Source organism: Balaenoptera physalus, assembly GCF_965194825.1.
Source record: "Balaenoptera physalus genome assembly, chromosome: 14".
Taxonomy (NCBI): domain Eukaryota; kingdom Metazoa; phylum Chordata; class Mammalia; order Artiodactyla; family Balaenopteridae; genus Balaenoptera; species Balaenoptera physalus.
Window position 1 is genome coordinate 4,604,139 of NC_138893.1, and position 22,744 is coordinate 4,626,882.

The 22,744-nt window shown below is 43.9% G+C and overlaps 1 protein-coding gene across 4 annotated transcripts in view; it reads left to right on the plus strand.

Moving 5' to 3' along the window:
- Positions 1–22,744, plus strand: part of FAM13C (family with sequence similarity 13 member C) — a 132,533-nt gene that overhangs the window by 84,651 nt on the left and 25,138 nt on the right. For all 4 annotated transcript variants that reach the window (XM_082425560.1, XM_082425558.1, XM_082425559.1 and 1 more), the window contains one exon: positions 7,222–7,306. In XM_082425560.1, coding sequence (XP_082281686.1) covers positions 7,222–7,306 — 85 coding nt within the window. The remainder of the gene's footprint in view (positions 1–7,221; positions 7,307–22,744) is intronic.

Consider the following 22,744-nt stretch of genomic DNA (forward strand, 5'->3'; position numbering starts at 1 on the left):
TTTGGGTTATCATGTGTGGTGGCAAGATTGCCCTTGTTTAAGAAAGAAGTGCTGCTATTATCAGAATAGGACCTGGATCCTCTTGTCAACAGAGGACTACTTGAAGTGAATAGCTTGTTCTCCTATATTGAATCTCTCCATTGGGTAGTGCAGGACAGTGAGGGCTGACCATCCTGAGGAAGCTGGGATGGGCTGAGCCGAGGTGTGCTGGTCTTCAGTTAGACTTGACTGCAAAGCACACTGGGACATAAGCAACACAGGCCCCACAGGGATTAGCCAAATGCCCAGTGTCCCTAGGGATGGGGTGAATTTGGCGTTTTTTTGTAGCCATCACCATTGGAGGAAGTCCCACTTCTTTTGGCAAGAACATCCAGAGGACGGCAGCAGCAGTTCAGGAGGTAACACTGCCGTGCTTCTGAGCACCGCATACTTTATACTTCCTGATGTGGAGGTCCCGTTCCAAGGAGGGGGGTACCAGGGCTGGAGGCCAGTGAGGGTGTCAGAAGGCTGGAGGTCAGGAAAAAGCTATTGTTCCTGGGACAGGTAGAGCTAAACAGGCAACCAAGGCAGCATTTAGGGTGGGTCAAGTCCCTAGGGAATAGAGCAGTATTTCTCAAAGCGTGGACCTTGGACCTCTGGCATCTAAGTGACCCTGCCCCAGGCCACAGAATCCGAGTCTGTCCCTGACTGGGAGCGTACATCTTTAACAAACTCCTCAGTGATTCGTAAGCATTTTAAAATTTCTGAACCAGGGCAGCAAGGAGGCTTGAAATTGGATACTCAAAAGGGCCTCCCAAGTACTGCCTAAAGGGTCCAGGCAAACAAAACTAATTTTCAATGGCAGGCTTTTTATGGTTGGCTTCTATTCTACTCATTGTGCTGGGTACAGCCGTGAACAATGGCAGCATGCTTCCAGCCCTTCTGGAGCTGGAAAGAGCCAATAAACAAGTAGAGAAATAAATAAAATTCTATATTATAGTGAGTGTTGGGAAGGAAAAAAACAAAATGCTAAAAGAGAAATTGGGGGGCCCTCTTTGGATGAGGTAATCAGAACTGGCTCAAGAATTGATGGAAATTTGACTGTGAAGCAACTACAGCTGAATTCAAGGCCTGGGGAGGTAGGGGCAGGGAGCAGATGGAAAGGAGAGGTGGGGTGCGTGCGCACACGCACGCGTGCGTGTGTGTGTGTGTGTGTGTGTTGGGGTGGAGCCTACCCAGGAAACAGGAAAGCTCCGGGAAGAGAGTGGTAAGTAGAAATGGGGTTGTTTGGGGACCCTGTTGTATCCTCAGTTTTGAGCAGATTTCCAGTTTGATTTTGCCACAGAGAATCTATGCACAGTTCTTGGATAGATAGAGGGATGGGAGAGGGTCGCGAAACCTCTTCACAGAAATTAAAAGTAAGCTGTCTTTGCTCTGCAACTGGTGAATTGCAGACAAAGGCATCCTAAAATAGTATTCCACCATCGAGCCTGTGTGGGTGTTCTCCACTCCAGCCAACTAAAGTGGGACCCGGTAATTGTAGAGGAGAGAAAATGAGTAGTGTATTTTCTAAAACAAGTCGCGTATTTTCCATTATGTAAAAGAGAAAAATTAGCTTGTAGAAAACCACACCTAGGTTTCACAGACGTCTCTCTGGTTTCTTTGATGACCAGATGGGAGAACTGGGGAAGCAGAGGTAGGCATTGTTCTTTAGAGGATCCATCAGCCTTTGTTCAGTTTTCCTGCAGATCGTAGAGACCCATTCAGGGAGACTTTGGATGTAAACCTGGAAAAGCCAGCTGGCTGGCCTCAGGGAGGGGCTGGGGGCAGCCTGACAGGGAGCAGGAGGCCCCCCCCCTCCACCACCCAGCCCCCGAGCAAGAGAAGGGCCGGAGGTAGCACTAGGGCCACAGGGGTTGGCTGCCCTTCATTTTTCTATAGGGGTAAAGCTTATTCCTGCATAAAAGGTCACCAAGTCAGGCAAGGTTGGAGAGTGAAACAGCTGCTTGTTCACTCTGTCTGTGGGCTTGTGGTATCTTTCCTCCATCACCCTATGACAGTAATAACTGGCATTATTGTTTGATTGTTTGCTTGTGTAGTAGCCATCTTCCCACTAGACTGGAGCCCCACGAGGAAGGGGCTGACATCAGTCTCGTGCTCCAGAGCCCAGTGTATCTCTGTGTGCATTGAGAGCTGCCAGAGCCTGGGAGCTGCACGTGTGCTGGTACAGCTGCTGGGGGCATGACCCTCACGTGTGTGGTGCAAGCTGTGCTCCAGCCTTCTCAGGGGAGGCTCTGTGGGGCTCAGCCCTGATGGGACAGGCTGGATTCCTCCTGCTGCCCACTGGAAGGACCTGTATGTGACAGTGGCATAGATTGCTCATAGGTAAAGCCTCCAGCTTCCCCTGTCGTGCGTTCTCTGGTCACCAGGCTCCATCCCACACAGGACGTCCAAGCCTCCACTCTCTGTCCCTGTGCTGAGGAACAGCAGGTGGTCCTCAGGTAAGGGGTCAGTGAGGGATGGGGAGGGACATAGTTGATGACAGTTGGTGTGCAGAGTTTCTTCCATTCAGCCTCCTGCTCCTCAATTCCAGCAGTTTATGTTTTCCCTTCTCCTTGGATGTCTTCTTGTCCCTCAAGACCTTCATCTCCTCTCTCCTGTTCCATTTGCCACTCTGTTCTCCCCCATTCCTTTAAGCTTCCTCCTATCTGGTGTCTGAGAGAGGAACAAACCAGCCGTGCAAATGGATCTCCTTCGATGCTCGGAGCGTCGGTTCGGCTTCAGTATGAGTACAAGTGAGGGAGGAGGAGGGCGGGGAAGACGGGTGAGAACCACCTGTGACTACTCCCAGCGGTAACTGGGTCTCAGCATTACACCCCGCTCTCCGGGGGAGCAGAGAGTCCTCTGAACGTGACCTGACGAGCTCCTCTGCAGTGAAATTCTTTGCTGTTGATTTGTGTTGTGTGAACACGTGGTTCAGTTCCACAAACACCTTCCAAGCGTCCATTCTGTCAGGTTCTGTGCACCAGCCTCAGTACACGGACATGTTTGCTTTTCTTTCCTGGAAAGTTGGAAGGGAACTTCCAAGTCACGTAGTCTCAGGTCCTTCCTGGGCAGATGCAGAGTGAGGCCCTGGGAGTAGAGTGATGAGTCAAGGTCAACAGATGCTATGGGGTCTGGCCTCCCACACCACCAGCCCTCTGCCCAGCAGCCCCCGGGGTTTGGAGATGAACGTAATAACCACGGAGTCCAGTGCTTGAGTGTTTCCCACGTGCTGATGCTGTGCAAAGTGCTCTGTGTGCCTTCCCTTGTTTAACTCTTCGAGCAGGTGCCACTGTCACTGTCATTATTGCCTCTTTTTATGCATGAGTAAATTAAGGCTTAGAATAGCCAAGATTCTTGCCCCAAGTCAGCTGCATAGTATGTAGCAGAGATGGCCTCTGGTTCGGTGTGAAGGCCGTGTCCTCCCCTGCTTTGTAGAATCTACAAGAGCACGTAGAGTTTACAGGAGGTGGCTGGTTCCACGTCCTCCCTCTAAACGTAGAGAAGGACTGGTTTTCTTTCTTTTTTACTTTTTGTTTTTTAAAATTGTGGTAAAATAGATATAACATAAAATTTAACATTTTAACCATTTTAAAGTATACAGTTCAGTGGCATTAAGCACATTCACATTGTTCTGCAACCATCACCACCATCCGGCTCCAGAACTTTATTTATCTTCCCAACCTCAAACTCTGTACCCATTAAACACTAACTCCCTTTCCTTCCCCACCAGCCCCTGGCAACCACCATACTACTTGCCATCTCTATGAATTTTACTACTCTAGATACTTGTCCTTTTGTGACTGACTTATTTCACTTAGCATAATATCCTCAAGGTTCATTCATGTCGTAGCGTGTGTTAAAATTTTCTTCCTCTCTAAGGCTAAATAATATTCCATTGTATGTATATATCACATTTTATTTATCAGTTCATCTGCTGATGGACACTTGGGTTGCCTCCACCTTGTATTAATCTGCTAATACCCTATTAGGACTGCCATTAAAAAAAAGATACCAGAGACTCGGTGGCCGAAACAGCATTTATTATCTCACAGTTCTGGAGGTAGGAAGTCCAAGATTAAGGTGCCGGCAAAATTGGTTTCTCCTGAAGCCTCCTCCTTGGCTTGCAGATGGCTGCCTTTTCACTGTGTCCTCACTCGGCATTTCCTCTGTGTATGTGCATCCCTGGTGTCTCTCTCTCTCTATAAGGGCACTGGTCATATTGGATTAGGGCCTCACCCTTATGACCTTATTTTACCTTAATTGCATCTTAAAAGCCCTGTCTCCAAATATAGTTACATTGGGGGTTAGGGCTTCAATATATGAATTTGGGGGAGACAATTCAGTCCATAATACATTTCTTTTTTTTTTTTTTAATTTTTTTTGGGTTTATTTATTTAGTTATTTAGTTATTATTTATGGCTGTGTTGGGTCTTCGTTTCTGTGAGAGGGCTTTCTCTAGTTGCGGCGAGCGGGGACCACTCTTCATCGCGGTGCGCGGGCCTCTCACTATCGCGGCCTCTCTTGTTGCGGAGCACAGGCTCCAGACGCGGAGGCTCAGTAGTTGTGGCTCACGGGCCCAGTTGCTCCGCGGCATGTGGGATCTTCCCAGACCAGGGCTCGAACCCGTGTCCCCTGCATTGGCAGGCAGATTCTCAACCACTGCGCCACCAGGGAAGGCCCATAATACATTTCTTGGTTATTGTGAATAATGTTGCCATGAACATGGGTATACAAATATCTGTTGGAGTCACTGCTTTCAATTCTGTCAGTGGGTTTGCTGGATCATACAGTAGTTCTGTTTTCAGAATTACCATATTTGAGGAACTGCCTTTTTTTAGAAATACCTATTTGTGGAACCACCATACTGTTTGCTGTTGCAGCTGTACCATCTTACATTCTCATGGCACTATTTCTTAATTTTCAGAATAGTTTTGCTCTTTTTGAGAGGTCACTGCAGTCACTCCAATGTCCAAAGTCCTTCAGTAGGAAGCTTGCCTGGAATCATTCTTTTTGCTTCCCAGATGCTTGGGTAGTAAATCTTTCCAGAAACTTGGTGCCCTTGCTCCTTCTGTACCTCCTGTCAGTAGCCTTGGGCTCTTGCTTCCACACTTAGCTTCTGGGAAAACATCCCAGAGAGGAAGAAGAAGCTATACAAAAATGGCCTGGTGTCAGGCAGATGCTTCATCCCAGCTGTGGGCTCCCAGGCAGCAGCCCCTGAGCACAGGGAGGTTTGAACTAGGTCCTGCTCCGTCTCTGAGCTGAGCAGAGGAGGGGTCCTGAGCCTGCGAGGGACCTGCCACTTTCCAACTGGCCGAGAGACAGCAGATATAAGACATTCCTCAGTGAGCAGCTGTTTTTTAAAATTTGTTACTTATTTTTTTTTAACATCTTTATTGGAGTATAATTGCTTTACAATGGTGTGTTAGTTTCTGCTTTATAACAAAGTGAATCACTGTACATATACATATATCCCCATATCTTCTCCCTCCTGCATCTCCCTCCCACCCTCCCTATCCCACCCCACTAGGTGGTCACAAAGCACCGAGCTGATCTCCCTCTGGTATGCGGCTGCTTCCCACTAGCTAGCTATTTTACGTTTGGTAGTGTATATATGTCCATGCCACTCTCTCACTTCGTCCCAGCTTACCCTTCCCCCTCCCTGTCTCCTGAAGTCCATTCTCTACATCTGCGTCTTTATTCCTGTCCTGCCCCTAGGTTCTTCGGAATCTTTTTTTTTTTTTTTAGATTCCATATACATGTGTTAGCATACCGTATTTGTTTTTCTCTTCTTAGTGAGCAGCTTTTAAAACACTGCTGTGGGTTCATATGTACTCACATCAACAGCATGATGAGGGTATATGTGCGGGGAGGGGTTGGGACGTGAGGAGGTGCGGGGCGGGGGTGTGTATGTGAGGTGAGGTGTGAGGGTGTCAGGGCACGAGGGGCGGGGTAGGGTGTGAGAGTGGGAGATGGGAATGCGGGTGTATCTGGGGCGGAGTGTGTGTGTGATAGGGTGTGAGGGTGTGTGTGGGCCAGGGGCCGGGGGTGTGTGTGTCTGGAGTGGGATGTGGTGTTGGTTTTGAGGGTGTGTGGGGAATAGGTTATATGAAGGCGGGCTGTCAGCAGGTGCTTGGGTGCGTGTGTGCGCATGCGTGTGTTGCAGGGTCAGAGCAGGGAAAAGGACGCAAGGCTCTGCTCCGGGTAGCCCCCCGCGCCCCACCAGGAGCTCTGGGGCCTGCAGAGCTGCCCTGTCGCAGGGGACTGGGGCCCAGCCAGGGACTCGGCGTGACTCACTTTCACCTGGTTGGGGGAATGAATTTGCCGGGGCGTCTGCATCACGGCAGCATACGTGCGTCAGTCTGTCTGACTTTGCTCTTATTAAGAACCGCGGGAGGAATTTAAAATGAGAAAGGAGGAGGGGGAGTGGGGAGTTTGTGCTGGCAGTGATGAACGGTAAACTGCTTCTCCCTCAGTGGCTGGGTCAGACTAAGGAACCAAGGTCATCTCCCTCCGTCCCTCCACTCTGTTCTTGGTAAAAGGCAGCTGTATCCATTCCATGTGAGAAAAGTAACTTCAGAAGACACATGTACAGACACACACACACACACACACACACACACACACACACACACACACCCCTACACACCTACAGGCACGCACACACCCCACATGCAGATGCAGATAAGGGAGCCCCGAAGCACCTCCCAGCTGCCAGGCGGCCTCTGCAGCAGTAACTCCGTGCACTGCGGGCTTTTATGAATGGTAGCCTGGGAGGGGCCTAATGTCATTCGCTCCTGATGTCAGCACAATGAATGAAACACTTGCAAAGCGTAAAGGCTCAACCACTGGGGAAGCAGATACCTTCTCAGACTGGTTCTCCGGGTGCTGTGTCTCTTGCTGACGAAATCACCAGTCCCATGTGTCACAGATAATCAATATACGTTAGGATTGATATGAAGCAGAAACAGAGACTGCCTGTGGAAGAACACGCCTCTGATGCTGGCACAACCAGCCCTGCCTGAGCAGCTGAGGCCGAGACCCCCCTTCCTGCCAGGCGCCGGAGAAAGGAGCTGCAGACCCAGCGTTGCTTCAGGATCTAACTGAGCCAGCCCGATGTTCTGCTTTTGCTGGCAGAATCCCTTGCTGAAGCTCCAAGCCCTGGAAACTGATCTGTGCTCTGCCTTTTTGACACACCAGGAAGAAGCCGCTCAGGTGCACGGAGTCAAGGATCCGGCCCCAGCGTCCAGCCAGAGTGCACCTGCTGAGGGGGCAGATGCCACAGGTAAGAGCCTGGGCTCGAGGGGGCGGGGTCCCCGTCTGTACTCTCAGGGTAGTTCTACCTCTTGCTGCTTCCTCCTAAACCTGGCCCCGTGGGAAACGGCGCCTGGTGCACCGGGGAGCTGAGAGGGAGTAGGAGGCATTGAAGCTGTGCTGGAATCTAGGTCTCCCTCTCTAGCCGGGGGCCAAGAGTCAGACTTCCAGACGTGGTGTCAGGTGAAAAGCACCCATGATAACTGGTCTCCGTTTTCCTATTTGGTCTCCTGTGACACACAAGTGGCATGTTTATATATCACTGGATTTAGATCATCTGTGCTGTCTTGAGACTCAGCTCATGATAGTTTTGAGGGATTAGGGGAGTTTCCACCTCGCTACTTCGTTTCTTCTGTTAACTGCTTGTAAGATGATGCATCAGCCCAGGGAAGGTGGAGGCAAGTGACACAGCTCCTTCCGATACTATATTGTCTTGTTCTGTCTCATTTTTTTAGCATTAATTTCTGTGTTGAAAAGCCTCAAACTTGGGTCTCATTTGGCTGTTAGTTCCTCTAGTTTTAATCTCGGGGATAGTAGGTTGGTTAGCAAGAAGAAGGGAAATCAATGCTCCCAGGAAGAGTTTGATGGGAAAGAAATACTAAATTTATATGGGTAGACATGAGAGCACAGCTTATCTTTTCTAACACCAGTGGGTCACAGGTTTGCACACTGGTTTCTGAGTGGATGGTAGAAATAGGCTTAGGTGAGCTTGCTTCGTGAGATGTCCTTTATCTCCAGGAATTGAAGGAAGAGATTTACAAAGGTAATCTATATCCGTACCATTAGCAATAGTGCATTGAAGATATTACTGTTTAAAACAGACCCATATGGTTTAAGTAGGCAAAATGGCCATCTCCAGTGTTTGAATATGTATTAATAATAGTGGCTAATGATAGCTAGTAATAGTAGCTACTATTATTATGGAAGACTTTCTGTGATCCAGGCACTGTTCTAAGCACTTCGTAGCTATTAATTTAAATCCTTAAACCTGTGAAATAATACTATTCATAGTAAGGACGCTGAGGCCTAGTGTGGCCCTGCTGGTAAGTGGTAAATTACTTCCCTATGGGTGCAGGTGGCCAGTTGGCTGTCCTTGTCGCCTGGTGAGCTCCTCTGCTCTGTTGGCCATTGTGTTTGGATGAGATGCAAGTACCATCAGGTAGGAGCCAGTGTCAAGCCAGTTAGGGATTTGAGTCAGATTATTAGACAATGCCCTTCTTCTCCTACCAACCCCATATTCCACACCCTGTAAACAACATACAAAGCACATAGAGAAGTCCCAAGCCAAATACAAATTAGCTTTTGAATTGTCTGATGCTTTGTATAGCTTCACAAGTATCTGGCAAAGACGGTTTAATAAAATATTTGCTGCATGTTGGATATGGAGATACATATATAGATATATACACACACATATACATATATGTGTATATAAACATATTTTTTCATGACTTTTATGCATATGTGTCTTATTTTTTCCAAAGGTCAATAGTGGTTTTACGTTTTCTCATTCTGGATGGACGGGATTTTGAATAAACTTATTAACACATTCTTTATAAAATAGAAATATGTACTAAGTTTATGTAGGGATCACCCACACAAAGGAACCATCAATATATTCCATGTTAGGTGTCAAATGGCAGAAATGGGCAAAAGGCTCTTTCTAGAGGAGGCCTGTAGGCTGGATGCTGGATTTTCCAAAATGTAGGTGAATCTGAGATACGCCAGGGTGCTTCCAAGAGAGTTTATGAAAAAGAGAGGTTTCCACTCTGGGGTGTGGTTGTGTGTGTGTGTGTGTGTGTGTGTGGGCGTGCACACGCACGTGCGCACGTGCACACGTGCGCTAGGCAAGAACAGCTCCTGCAAGTTTTCAAAGATAAAACCCATCCTGATGTTTTTGGCCTTTGCAGAGCTTATGAATAAGGAGTCTCGTTTAGCTAAAATGACTGCCTGGGAATTGATGCAGGGAAAGTGAAGAAGTCCCAGCGTCTATTTTGGACCTTGGAATGCTTTATTTGGCCCATGTTTCACTGTAATTTTATTTAAAAATAAATACCTTTGACACAACCTATAAGCCACCTACTAGATGTTTTCAGGGACCTAAGGAGTTTCTTCATTTGGCAGGAATATTGCCAAAGTGATAAACATTTGAAAGAGGCTTTCACAGTTCAATTTATGGGATAGTGAGGTCTCATTGGCTTCCAAGACACACTCTTCTAGGAAGGCCATGAATTTTCTAGTCCACGTGTCACTCAGAAGGGAGAAATTTATGCTCATATTAGATCAGCTGTTCTTAACTCAGGGCCGGTGAATGGATTTCTTCAGTGATCTTTGAACACCTGGAAACTATAGTTTTGTGTGTGTGCATAAAGCCCTGATGATAGTGTGATTGCCTAGATTAGCACGGATGCCGTAAGTCTGTAAAAGATTACAGTAACTTAAAAAAGTATTTTTTCTCTTAAAGTCTAGAATCTAGCCCTGGGCCTTGGATGTCTATAAATACTGGATTAGTAATTGTTGATGTTAATATTTGGTATAAGAAGGACAAAATCCAACAAGGGATTTTTACAGGGATATCTGGATATAATATGCTATTAATTAACCATTCAAAGCAAACATTCAGAAATATAAATAGTGATTTAATAAGTTTCAACCTTACTTTCAACTTGATTTAAGGCATGACTTAAGTAAAGTTGTTTAACTTTTCTTTAAACATCAAGGTTAGATTTTTAATTTTTTAATTTATTTTAATTTTTATTTTTTTGGGCCGTGCCACGCGGCTTATGGGATCTTAGGTGCCCAACCAGGGATTGAATCCGGGCCCTCGGCAGTGGAAGCACCAAGTCCCTAACCACTGGACCACCAGGGAAGTCCCTAAAGTTGTTTAACTTTTGCAGGGGGCATCTGAAATGCTGGTCTGAGCAAAGTACCGTATTCTCTATGTCTTGAGATCAAATATTGTGTTTTAACTTAAGTTTACGGGATACAAAGATTAGTCTCACCTAGTAAAATGCCTGAGATGCTCCCTTGTTCTAGAAATCCAATTACAAACTGCACTTGCAGCAAGAGCAGATTTTATGGCACCCCGAAGGGACACTGTGTTCTAGAGTGTGTTCTTGAACCTTCCCACACATCACAATTATCAAGAAGCTTTTATACCTGGGGATTTTCAGTCCTCATCTCTAGACAGTCTAGGGTTGGAAGTCCTGGAATCTTTATATTTCATAAACATTTTTGAGTATTGGGAGCCACTATTTAAGTGGACAGCATCTTGAATTAAGAGAGAAAGAAGGGCAGGTTCTCTTAGGTTTCCTTTGACTCAGTTTCATCAATGCGAAGAAGCTCACAGACCGCATGGACTTATACCTTAGGGTCTGTGACCAGTTGGCTCAGTCCGTTTACTTCAGGAGAAAGGTGCTCAAGCTAGAGCTCGAGATGGGCGGGATGGGGACAGGGACAGATCTGAGGGATGCAGAGGGCTTTAGAGAAAAGCGATACAGAAGGTACCAGCTGCAAGGCAGCTTCGGGACTGTACAGAGGGTAACCATCTGGCCCAGTTTCAGCACGAAAAATTCCACATGCTGGGAAGTCCTCAATTCCAGGCAATCCAGGACAGCTGGTCACCCTACCTGTAGGTTGCAAACTGCATAATGCGAAATGGAAACCCACATGGTAGTGAGGCTCAAATCCCTCTAACTGAATCAGCAGCCCTCTCTTACTGCTGAAGCAAACGTTTCCACCGGACATTAGTAAGCATCTATTCTGGTGCTGTTGATGGGAAAATGGAATGAGGATTGTCTTTTCACTTGCTTGTCATTTTCAATATATGTACAAGGACCATTTGACGTTGCTTCCCATGACTAAGCTTAGTAACCCCTGTTCTGTCTGAGCACAGGTGATGGCATTTTTAGCAAAAGCTGTCACTGGAGATAACTGAAGACTTATTACTGTAAGTAATAATTCTAAAGCAATACCTAATTAATTATTTTATTATAAAATCTTGACTTTCACATTGAACTTTCCATTTGGGTAAAAGCCTTGTTGCTAACGTTGCTTGACAACACTAATGTAGTATATCTAGGTACAGTCTATAATTATTCCCATAAAGAATACTGTATGGTTTGTAGGTCTCTTCCTAAGGTTGAAGTTGAAATGGGGCAGAGTCGAAGAGAACCTGACCTTCTCTGTCGTATTTTAAGACACTGTCTACCTGACCAGATGTTCCCAATTACTTGGCAGTGCTTATTAAATGTACAGATGTCTGGGCTCCCCACTCTAAGATGCAAAATTAAAATGTAGAGATGAGGCCTGAAACTTTCCATGTTTGAAAAGCTCCCCTTGATGATTCTGATGTTCAGGGAGATTCAGCAACACTTTGTAGAACTCAGTACCCTCCAAGGGGTCCACGAAAGGTGTTTTTGCTGCAGGTGCAGTTTATAAGTGGGTTTCAGGAACAGGGAGCATCTCAGGTCTCCTACTAGGTGGGTCTGATCATCCACATAATGTCTCATCCTATCTGGCAGCAGCCCCAGACAGTCTTTTAAAGTCAGTAAGAGGGAGTCTACATTACCTCAGCGTCAGAAGTACCCAGACTCCAAATGTCTTTTAGAAACTTTATACATTGAGTTTGTGTGTGTGTGTGTGTGTGTTATTTCTAAATCCTTCTTGAACCTTTTATGTTTTTAGTATGTAGCACTGGTTGCTTTCACTAGAAAATGGCTGTCAGTGTAGAAAGTAGTACCTCATCTTCTTGTCCTAAATTGGTTCCTTTAAAACAGTGGTCGGTGGTTTTCAACCTGGGTGTTTTTGTTTGTTTGTTGTTTTTGTTTTTTTGCCCCCTTCGGGACATTTGGCAATATCTGGAGACATTACTTTCTTGCCACAGCTGGAGTGTGAGTGCTACTGGCATCTAGTGGGTGGAGTCCAGGGGTGCTGGTAAACACCCTGCAATGTACAAGATACCCCTTGCCCCTAACACTGCCCCAACAAATTGTTATCTGGTCCAAAATGTCAAGAGTGCCAAAGTTTAGAAACCGTGCTTTAAAGGTCTTTAAATGAATAATATCAACCTTAGCTAACAATAACCTCTTCATTTGCACCAGGCATTGTTGCATGAATTTTCTTACCTTATGGCCATAACCACCCTAGGAGGAAGGTGCCATTATTATCCCCAGATGAAAGATGAGGAAATGAACTTAGGGAGTTAATGTAACTTGCGGGCGGTCCCACAGTACTGAGTGGTGGGGGGTTGGGAGGAAAGGGGAGGAGTTGGGGGAGTTTCCTCAATCAGACTCTGTGGTCTAAGTGTTTCACAGGATATCATTTGCCATCCTGCCTAAATGTTAAGTCCACATGATTCTAATATTCTAGAATCTGAAATTAAGCCCAAAGACAGCCTATGTGCCCTCTATATAACTAATAGGTTTTAAATTCATTTTAAAAATCCATCCCTGACTTTGTTTTGTTAGACTGGAGGCATCTAGATTTGTAGTTGATTAACCTATTGCAGCTCCTCTGTTCCTCTAGTCATTTCAGCTCCTCTGATCTTAACCATCTCTAGGCCCCTGTGCCTTTCTTGATGTGTATTTCCCTGACCTGCATAGTGTTTTCCAGATGGAGTCGAATAGTAGAATTTTGTTTGTAAATATGGGCACAGGTCCTATACTTTTGCAAAATGATACTATTGGGGGAAACTGCGCAAAGCGTACAAGGGATCTGTCTGTTGTTTCTCACAACTACATGTGGAACTACAGTGATCTCAATAAAAGATGAATTAATACCTAAAAAATATGGGCAGCGGGAGTGTTTCATAATCTAGTTACAAAGTAATTATGCTTGTTGGATTGCTTTCCATACTCTTCCTAGAAATGTACACCATCTTCTAGACCTTTTTGTCATATCAGTATAGTCTATAAGAGCTCCAAAAATCCCATTTCCCATAAAACTAATAGTTTAGTGCTTCTTACGTGTTAAGTGTAGATGGCTTAGTTTTGTCCAGCTGAAGAGCCTGCTGGCCCACAGTGAAGGTCATCTGCCACTATGGAGTCTCCTCATGGTTTGTGAGCTTCTTCTGTGGTTGCTTTGCATTTTACTCTTTGAAAAATACTAACGTCATCCACAAACTCAGACTTGTGCCTCTACTTCCACTTCATTGTTATTTCTGAAATGTGAAATAAGATTAATCCAGGATCCATCTGCAAGGATTAGTACTGACACATCTGTCATCAAGATACTAATTCAGCTCTTTCTTTGGGGCATATTATTAAGTGAATATGTTTTTTTATCCATTACAAAACATTTAGCCCAATCATCATTTGGTTTTGTTTATAAATAACTCTTGGTATGAACACCATGCCATAGACTTCTTGAAGGCCCAAATAAATTGTATTCATTGGCTCTACTTTGTTCAGAAACATAGCTCTTTGTAGAACTTGATGTGCTTGTTGGGTGATCTTGGACAGGTTATTTGACCTCTCTGCCACAGTTTCCTTTTCTTTAGAAAGGGAAAAAGGATAGTATCTACTTTTTAGGGTTGTTGTGAGGATGACATAGCATAATACCTATCAAGGTCTTAACACATCACCTGTGGTAAATGCTCAGTAAATGTCAGCCATCATTATTTTAAAAGCTGGGCATTCAGAGCTTCTATGCCTTTCCTGCAGTTGATAATGCTTGCATTTGTCTTTAAATGTCTATTCTATCATAATTTCTAATGACTTTCAAGGTGTGGAAATGACATTTAGTACTGTTTATTCTCTAGGTCCTCTCTAGAGTCCCGCATTTGATTGACATTACACTAGTTCTCTTAAACAAAAGGTATTTATAACAGCGATAATCTACAATGCTGATGGCTGAGTAACTACCTCCTATTAAAGGTGAAACTACATTTGTTACCATAAAATCTATCCTGTGCTAAACCTATGACATAACTTGGCTGGAAAAGATCTTTACTGTTAATAATTCTTCTCTGATGCTTTTATCGCCATCTTCATAGTTTCTGAAAGAGGGAGCTTCACATTAACCCCTTGTTTTCCAAAGAAAGCATTTTAAAAAATGATTTCAAAATTCATAGATGACAGTATAATTCTCTGATGCCATTTCTATAACTGCCTTATAAGGAAGGAAAAAATCAGTCCTATGGCCTAAACCACCAGGTGATTATTAAAATTTTTTTTTTTTAATTCAGTTGTTAAGACAGGCCAAGGACTGTGGTGTATGTATTGTCCTATTTGTCTTTGCCACACTTTTTACAAAGGATTCTGAGTGTGAAGAGGCTCATCTGGCCAAGGACCTAATAGTTGTTAGTAAGTGGCATCTTGGACCAAGCCCAGGGCTCTGACTCCATAGCGCAGGCTTTTAACCAGTGGGCTTATAGACATGTTAGTTTTTTAATTAATAGATTTTGTTTTTAAGAGGTTTTAGGTTTATAGAAAATCAAGCATACAGTACAGAGAGTTCCCATATGCCCCCTTTCCCCTGCACATAATTTCTCATATATTACAGTCATTTAAAAACCTTTCTGGTTATTCTTTCATGCTTATGAAGGAGAGTCTAGAAGTGATCAGACAGTTTGCCTAGATGCTCAGTGTCTGACACTGCTCTGAACAGCCCCCAGGCCCAAAGTGGACAACCTCTTCTGACTCTTCCAGTAACCTAGAATTATACTTTTCCATGTCTCTATGTGGAACTGTGGGTCCAACTTTTTTTGATTCATTTTTCCTTACTGACATTGAATGAGCCTGTGAAGGTACGGCCTGCATCGAAGGTTGGAATTTCTTTCTGTAGTGTTCCTGTTTGCTTTGTATATAAGTTCCCTTTTGCTTTTCAAAGCACGTCTGCTCGTAAATGAAAACCCTCTTTTGAAAATGGCTCTTGTTACCTTCCTAGCAGATTTTTCTCAGCTTTCCCACTGAGGTGCTCAGTTGCACAGGAATCAACTAGAAGACACGGAAAGTTGTTTGGGCTGAAAAATGATCAGCGTGCCGGCACCCAGCTTTCTCTCTGTACCGGCAGGGTGCTTCTGAATCTTGGACACTATCATGGGTGATATTTGCTCTTTCTTCCCCTTCCCCACCCTCACAGCTTAGCTCAGTGCTTGGCTCCACTTTTGTGACACAGGGAGGGGAAGAGATGTTTTCAGAGGTCAGACACCATCGGCCATTTATTTCCCTTGGTTATTTCTCAGTGGTTCTTTGACAGTGTGCATATAGGCAAAGAAGTTAAGTCTTGAATAATCAGAGGAAAGTGCAGACATTCCTGTAGTCGCTCGGTAGATTTGTCTAGAAGATCATTTCTTCTTTTCTCCCCAAGTGGTGCATTTGGTTTGGTGCTGTGTAGAAGCTGCTTCCAAAAATATGAATGATCGCTGCCTCATATGTGCTTCTCCAGAACAATGCAAAGAATAGACTTCTTCCCTTTCCCCATACAACAGAGATCTGGCGACCTGACCCTGTCCTCCGTGTGGCTCACACTGCTGTAGCCCACAGCACGGTTCTGAGCTCTGGTAGAAGTCACTGACATCCAAAGACCTCAGTCTTCCTCGGGCTAGAAGTTTGCTTCCACCGCATGTTTCCTGAGAAGGAACTCAGCCTTTGTCACCCTGCCGCGCCTGCCTCCTCACCCACCCTCACCATCGTGGTGTCTGTGTTTCTCTTCTTCTTCTTCCCCCACAGCTTTCCGGCTGCTCCTCTTTCTCACCCACTACCTTGCCACTTTGTCTTCCTCTGTCTCCATTCAATCTAGTGGTCTCTACGCCCTCCTTTTCCCTTGGCACTTTACTTTGCTAAGCCAGTTTCCATGTGAAATGAAAGCATATTTAAGATAGTTATTGAATTTCATCTAGACACTTAAATTTATTGAATATCACTCTAATACTGAAAATTTGGGTGAGTTCAAATCGTTTACACCTCCCAAAATGATACTGTGATCTTCCTTTGCTTGGGCCTTTGTTGATACTACCTTTTTTAAACTGGAGGTCATTTATTCCTTATTTCTACCACTGAGACAGTGAAAATACTTAAAAAGAACTGCAGAAGTCTCTTATCAGAGTGCATAGAAGTTATTATTGGACTTCTAAAATAATCAGTGACAGTATACTCTGAAGATTTATGTATTTATGTATTTCTGTGACTTAAATGTTACGCTTACTTGGCAAAAAGTGTTGCATATGTTAGAAATAATAGCAGTGACTCAAGAAAACAATATTCCAAAATTGTCTTTCCATAATTCTCTAGCGAACAGGAATGATAATATTAAGTTTGCCTTAAGAACTACTCAAAACCCTCAAACCTGGATCTGTATTTACTGATGGAAATTTAAATAGAAGATAGTAATCAAAAATGCAGAGGCAAGGAATAAGTTTAGATCTGAGCTGAGGCTTCTTGATCCGTGTAGCTTTCTGGTTTCCAGGAAGGATTTTGGAATTTCTCATCGCCCAGCTAACCCAGTGCCCTAATCTACCGGTTGTTCATTTTAATTGAAATCAGTACATTGGCTCCTTCAAAATAAAAATGATGCTCACCGTCCCACCCCCTACTCCGGAAGGGGCGTTAAACGGGGAGGTGCATGATGAGGTCGGACCCAGTTAGATTATGTCTCTTGAGCTCCATACCTACACGTATAGAGGGGCTATTGGGCACCTCCACCTGGATGACCAAAAGTGCCTCTTAACTCAGTGCATCCAGAACTGAACTCATTTTCCCCTTCGGCTCCCCTCTTTAATTCCCTAGCTAGGTCAAAGGTACCACCATAAATATAAACAACAACAGCTATCATTTATTGATGAGTTATTATGCCCTCTCCCCCAGGCACTATATGAAGCACTTGAGATTCCTTATCTTTTTAAAATCCTTCCAGCAATTTATGAGGTAGATACTGATGTCATTTTCACTGAAACAGATGGGAGAACTGAGATTGGAAAAGATTGAGTAATGGGTCCCAGGTCACACATCTGACAGAACTGGGACTTGAATCCAGGTGTTTCTGGCACTATAGCCCATGCTTTATTCATGATGTCAAACTGCCTCTTGGGATCTGCAGGATGCTTGCCATGGAGCCAACCCCTGTTTTCACGGTGACGAATTCCTCACCCCTGTAGCTCACTGAGGTGTCTGGTGGTCCTCCACGGAAGCTGGCACATAGAAGCCTGCTTGGAGTGCCAAACTTGTCCCACTCGGTGGCTCGGTCGGCCTCATCTACCAGAAATCCGTCTTCATCTGCCCTAATTCCTACCCACCCATCCTAACCTCAGAGATACTGCTTTCCTCTCAGTGGTCTCTGAGCAAGCAAGCCCATCTGTTTCCCCAGGCTTAGTTACTGGGATGACTTCAGGCTACCTATATTCTCTCTCTTGTGAACCATTAGTGCCTTAGGTTAAATTCAACTTAAATTCAACACACCTACAACTAAATCCATTGTGTATCCATCAGATGTTTCTGAGTTGTTTTTTGGTTTTATTTTGGTGGCCCTTTTTGTGTGAGGCTGGCCGAGAACTCTGATGCTTGAGTCTCATTAGAATCATGTACATGTTTCTGACTCTTTTAGTTTTTAATACCATCAAAGGCATGATGTTTGGCATTTTGGAATGTATCTGAATGCTACCTATGGGCCCACCGTGATGGGTAAACCCAAAAGTGCAAATTAACAAACCCACAAGCCTGTGGCTAATTTGTGACTCAGATCTCAGCAGTCCATCTCAAGTGGTTGCAGATAGAGATTTATTTAAACTTTAAATCACTTTTAATTTATTTACTTTAATTAAAATTTTTAATTGAAGTATAGTTGATTTACATTTGAATCACTTAAAAATTCAGATGAGAAAAATGTTTTTTAAAATCTGACTGAATCATTTAACAGCTGTAATACAGCATCTGTTCCTCCCTGGGGTTGCAGCCAGATCAGAAGTGGGCTCTGGCCTTCACACCTGATGATAATGACTTCTCTAAGCTGTGGTCCCTATTGCTCAGTGAGTGGCCTGCTAGAAATACTCTCTGGCCTCCAAGGTCGGAGATGTGGAGTCTTCTACCACGGGCATTGGTCAAACCCTCCCTGACTGGAGCTCACATAGTCATACCACCTTCCCTCCTGAAATTAAAACGAAGATCACATTACTCCCAGCCTCCTGTGGTTATTATGAAGATTAAATACTTGCAAAAACTCTTATTACAAGCTTGAGGACATAGTGACTCACTGCATGAGTATTAGATATGATTATTATTCTTACTTATTTATAAATAACTGGTAGGAGGTACAATATGTTGAGGGGTGGATTGGTCCTCATTTCCCACATTAACCCCATAAGGACTCCTAGTGGAGTTGGTGGTCAGTAAGAGAAGATAATATTCAGCTTCCTTATGTTGATATTAATAATTGTTAAAATGATGGTTCTCATGGTTACCGATTTAGCAGTTTCTACGCCTTATCTCAAAGTTTCGCCAAATATACTATACAAAGGATGCATGGGTGAACGTTGTTTTAATAGGAATTTATTTTAATGTGTATTAGTTGAAGAAATGTAACTAGCACATCAAATTTATTATTTCTTGGCCATTATTGCCTAAGATGAAGCTGAAATTTTGGAAAACTGTAGATTGAAATTAAGATTATATTTAATATATAATCTTATATATATTATAAGGGGGGAGGGACAAATTAGGAATTTGGGAGTAACATATACACACTACTATATATAAAATAGATAAACAACAAGGACCTACTGTATAGCACAGGGGACTATACTCAATATTTTGTAATAACCTGTATGGGAAAAGAATCTGAAAAAGAATAACTGAATCACTGCTGTACACCTAAAACTAACACAACATTGTAAATCAACTAACTATATTTCAATAAAAAAGAAATTAAAACAAGGAAATTAAGATTATATATATACACATAAACATATATACACACATAACATACATATATACATATATATTAAAAATAGGTTTATGTGGATATGGCAAAAATTTGTAGGGGATACAGTTTTCCTATTTCATCCTCCCTTAGTCTTGAGAGGCAGGGAGAAGGCTCCCTTAGTCTTATTCTCCCCATTTTACAGATGAAGAAACGGGGGTTTAAAAAGGCCCATTTTTTCTCAAGTGCCTCTTAACAGGTGGTGGACCTGGGATTCAAATTCACAATCTTTGTTCTCGTTCTGCCTGTGGGGTTCTTTCTCACGTCTCTTCCCAGGAATGCATTTTTTTTTTCCAAATTTTTATATTAACTTTTATTGGTTGTTTCTTCCTATACAATTAAGACATTCATTACAGAAATTGTAGAAAATACAAAGAAGGATAAAAGAAAAAAATTTTTTTTATTGTGGTAAGAACACTTAACATGAGATGTACATTCATAACAACTTTTTACGTGTATAATACAATACTGGTAACTAAAGGCATGAGGTTGTACAGCAGATCTCCTCTGACTTGCCTGTCACAGCCCTGTCAGGTGGTCCAAACAAGGACACAGAGAGGGGTCAGCGAACTTGCTGGAGCCCCACAAGAAAGTATGAGCACCCCGAGCCCTGGCTCCCAGGCCCTCCCTCTAAAGCATAGTGCATCGCAGCCTGGGCTCTGCAAGTTGTGCCTTTCTTTGGAAGAAAAAGCAGTTTGCTCCCAGGGTCCCATCAGAAGCCACCCGAGTTTAATATTGCCATAAGCTTCTCCCTGTTGGGGAGCAGGGTCTGTAAGTGGTGGCCTGGGCTTTGTTCCCAGGATGGCAGCAACGCTGGTTGGCTCTGAATCTACCCTGGTTTCTTCTGAGCAAGGAGCTCAATAATCCTGTCTACACAAATGCGCACACATAGGCATGCGCCCACTGATTTAATTAAGCCACTTCTTGACTCAAATGGTTAGTTTAGACAAAGAACTCAGTCATTACCAGATTACCAGTGTTTCTTTTTAACATTTTTATTGGAGTATAATTGCTTTACAATGGTGTGTTAGTTTCTGCTTTATAACAAAGTGAATCAGCTATACGTATACATATATCCCCATATCTCCTCCCTCTTTCATCTGCCTCCCACTCTCCCTATCCCACCCCTCTAGGTGGTCACAAAGGACCGAGCTGATCTCCCTGTGCTATGCGGCTGCTTCCCACTAGCTATCTATTTTACGTTTGGTAGTGTATATATGTCCATGCCACTCTCTCACTTCGTCCCAACTTACCCTTCCCCCTCCCCATGTCCTCAAGTCCATTCTCTACATCTGCATCTTTATTCCTGTCCTGGCCCTATGTTCTTCAGAACCTTTTTTTTTTTTAGATTCCATATATATGTGTTAGCATACGGTATTTGTTTTTCTCTTTCTGACTTACTTCACTCTGTATGACAGACTCTAGGTCCATCCACCTCACTACAAATAACTCAATTTCATTTCTTTTTATGACTGAGTAATATTCCATTGTATATATGTGCCACATCTTCTTTATCCATTCATCTGTCGATGGACACTTAGGTTGACTGTCACTTTTCAACTGGTTACTTTGGGATCTTTCGGGCTCACTGCTTCCTTTAGTGGTGAATTGGGGGGAAGAAAGGTCAGGATGTTAGTTAGGCAGCACTGGTTTTTTGAGTGCCCACAAAAAACAGATGCCATGTAAATGGAGGTTTACAGTTACTATTGCAGTGGCGTTCATAGTGGCCTGTGATTCTGTGAAGTCATATCTTAGGTCTCTGTGGGTTTCAGAAGCTAAGCTCTTACATCCACGTTAGTCATATGGCTAGGAACCCAAGTGCCCCCATTTTGTCATTATAAGACAGCACCAAGAGACTCCTGTTAGTTTTGACCCTGGCACCACAGATGAGCTGAAGAGAAGGCCTCCCGTCTTTCCAATTTCAACAAAAATATGCTGGTCCCAGGTGCTTGCTAAAGATCTTTCTCTTCCCCATCATTATTACCAAAAGATGCTGCCCCGAAAAGGGTAACAGGAATAAAATGCGTTTCTTCTTAGCGTCTAATGGTTTGAGAAAAGGGTTTGGTGAGGGACTCAGACACTTCCTGGTGGGTGTTGAAGGTCATTGTTAGTATATGCTGTCGTTTGCTGGTCAGTAACTGTCATTCGTGTTTCTTCTTAGGGCTCCCTCCAAATGGCAGTGTTTTCTGGCTAAATTATTCTTAGCCAGGGTGTTGCCTGTGGCAAGCTGTGTCAGGCACACCAGCACCCTTGCCTGTGGGCCTGGGCTTTGGCATTCGTCTGCCTCCAGCTTTCCCCAGTCCTCACCCCATCCGCTTCTGACCAGCCTCAGCCGCTGACAGAGGTGCTGTCGATCGGCTTTAAAGGCCCGATCGGAGACATTGTCCACCCTCCCAGTCTACAGCCCCAAAGCGGAGAAGCCAACTGAAAACACACAAGGATCTAATCAGAACTTTGATGTTACGCAAAGCAGATTGCATTTCAAGCTCTAGAGAGCTCGAGCCATTCTAAACCTGATTAAGATTCATCCGGTACCAAATTGTGATAAATGTTATTTTGGAAAAGTGGATTGTCAGTATTTTCAGATTTCACTTGTTCACCCAGAAAATCTGTGTTTTTTCCTCTTTCTTTAGGGTAGTCAGAATAAGAGAAAGCCTTAGGTTGCCCTCACTTGTTTGCTGGGCAAAACTGAGAAGGTTTTGGCTGCTCCTTGAGTAGCTCTGGACAGCACGCCAGGATGGAGAGACTCTCACTCCGGCCACCGTGACTCAGCGTCCTAATGTTCCTCATTGCCCTGCCCTCACCTCTGTAGCACAGGGGTGCCCACTGTCTGGACTGACCTGGTTGGGGAGCCAGTGAGCTATTTAAAAGGGGAATGATCACAGTGAGCATTCAGGCAGAGAGCTGCCAAGCTGGGGAGAGGGTTTAGAGCAGGTTTTGTTCTTGGTTTTTGTTTTTGTCCCAAATAAAATGCTACCTAAAATTTTGGAGAAGAAATAGAACCATTCCTAATTCCACCATGCTTTGTAGTTGCTATGTAGCTTCTTTGATCTTTTAGTGCATTTATTTGTAGACATAAATGTATGCTGCTTATATCAAATGGAATCATTACTGTTCTGTGTTGAAATGCGTGGTTTTCATTTAGTTTATTCCGAACATCATTCCATACTGATGTTGAGTTCTCCATCATTTTTAATGAGTGCTGAGTAATTTTCTAACCGGGGGCTCCTCGCCCCTCTCTTCCTCCTTTGTTTTCTCTTCTCTTTTCCTCCCTACCCCCTCCTCTCCCTTCCTTCTCTGGCAATTCTGTTATAACTCTTCTCCCTCATAATCTATCATCTTTTTCTCCAGTTCCATGTCATTGTTTTCTTTTTTTCACTCTAACATGTTGTTATATACTCTCTGACATATGCAAATAATATGAAATAAAGAGAGGATTTTTGTAGTTTTGGACCATGCTGACTTGTGTAACTCAGACCGAAACAATCTGTGTTTC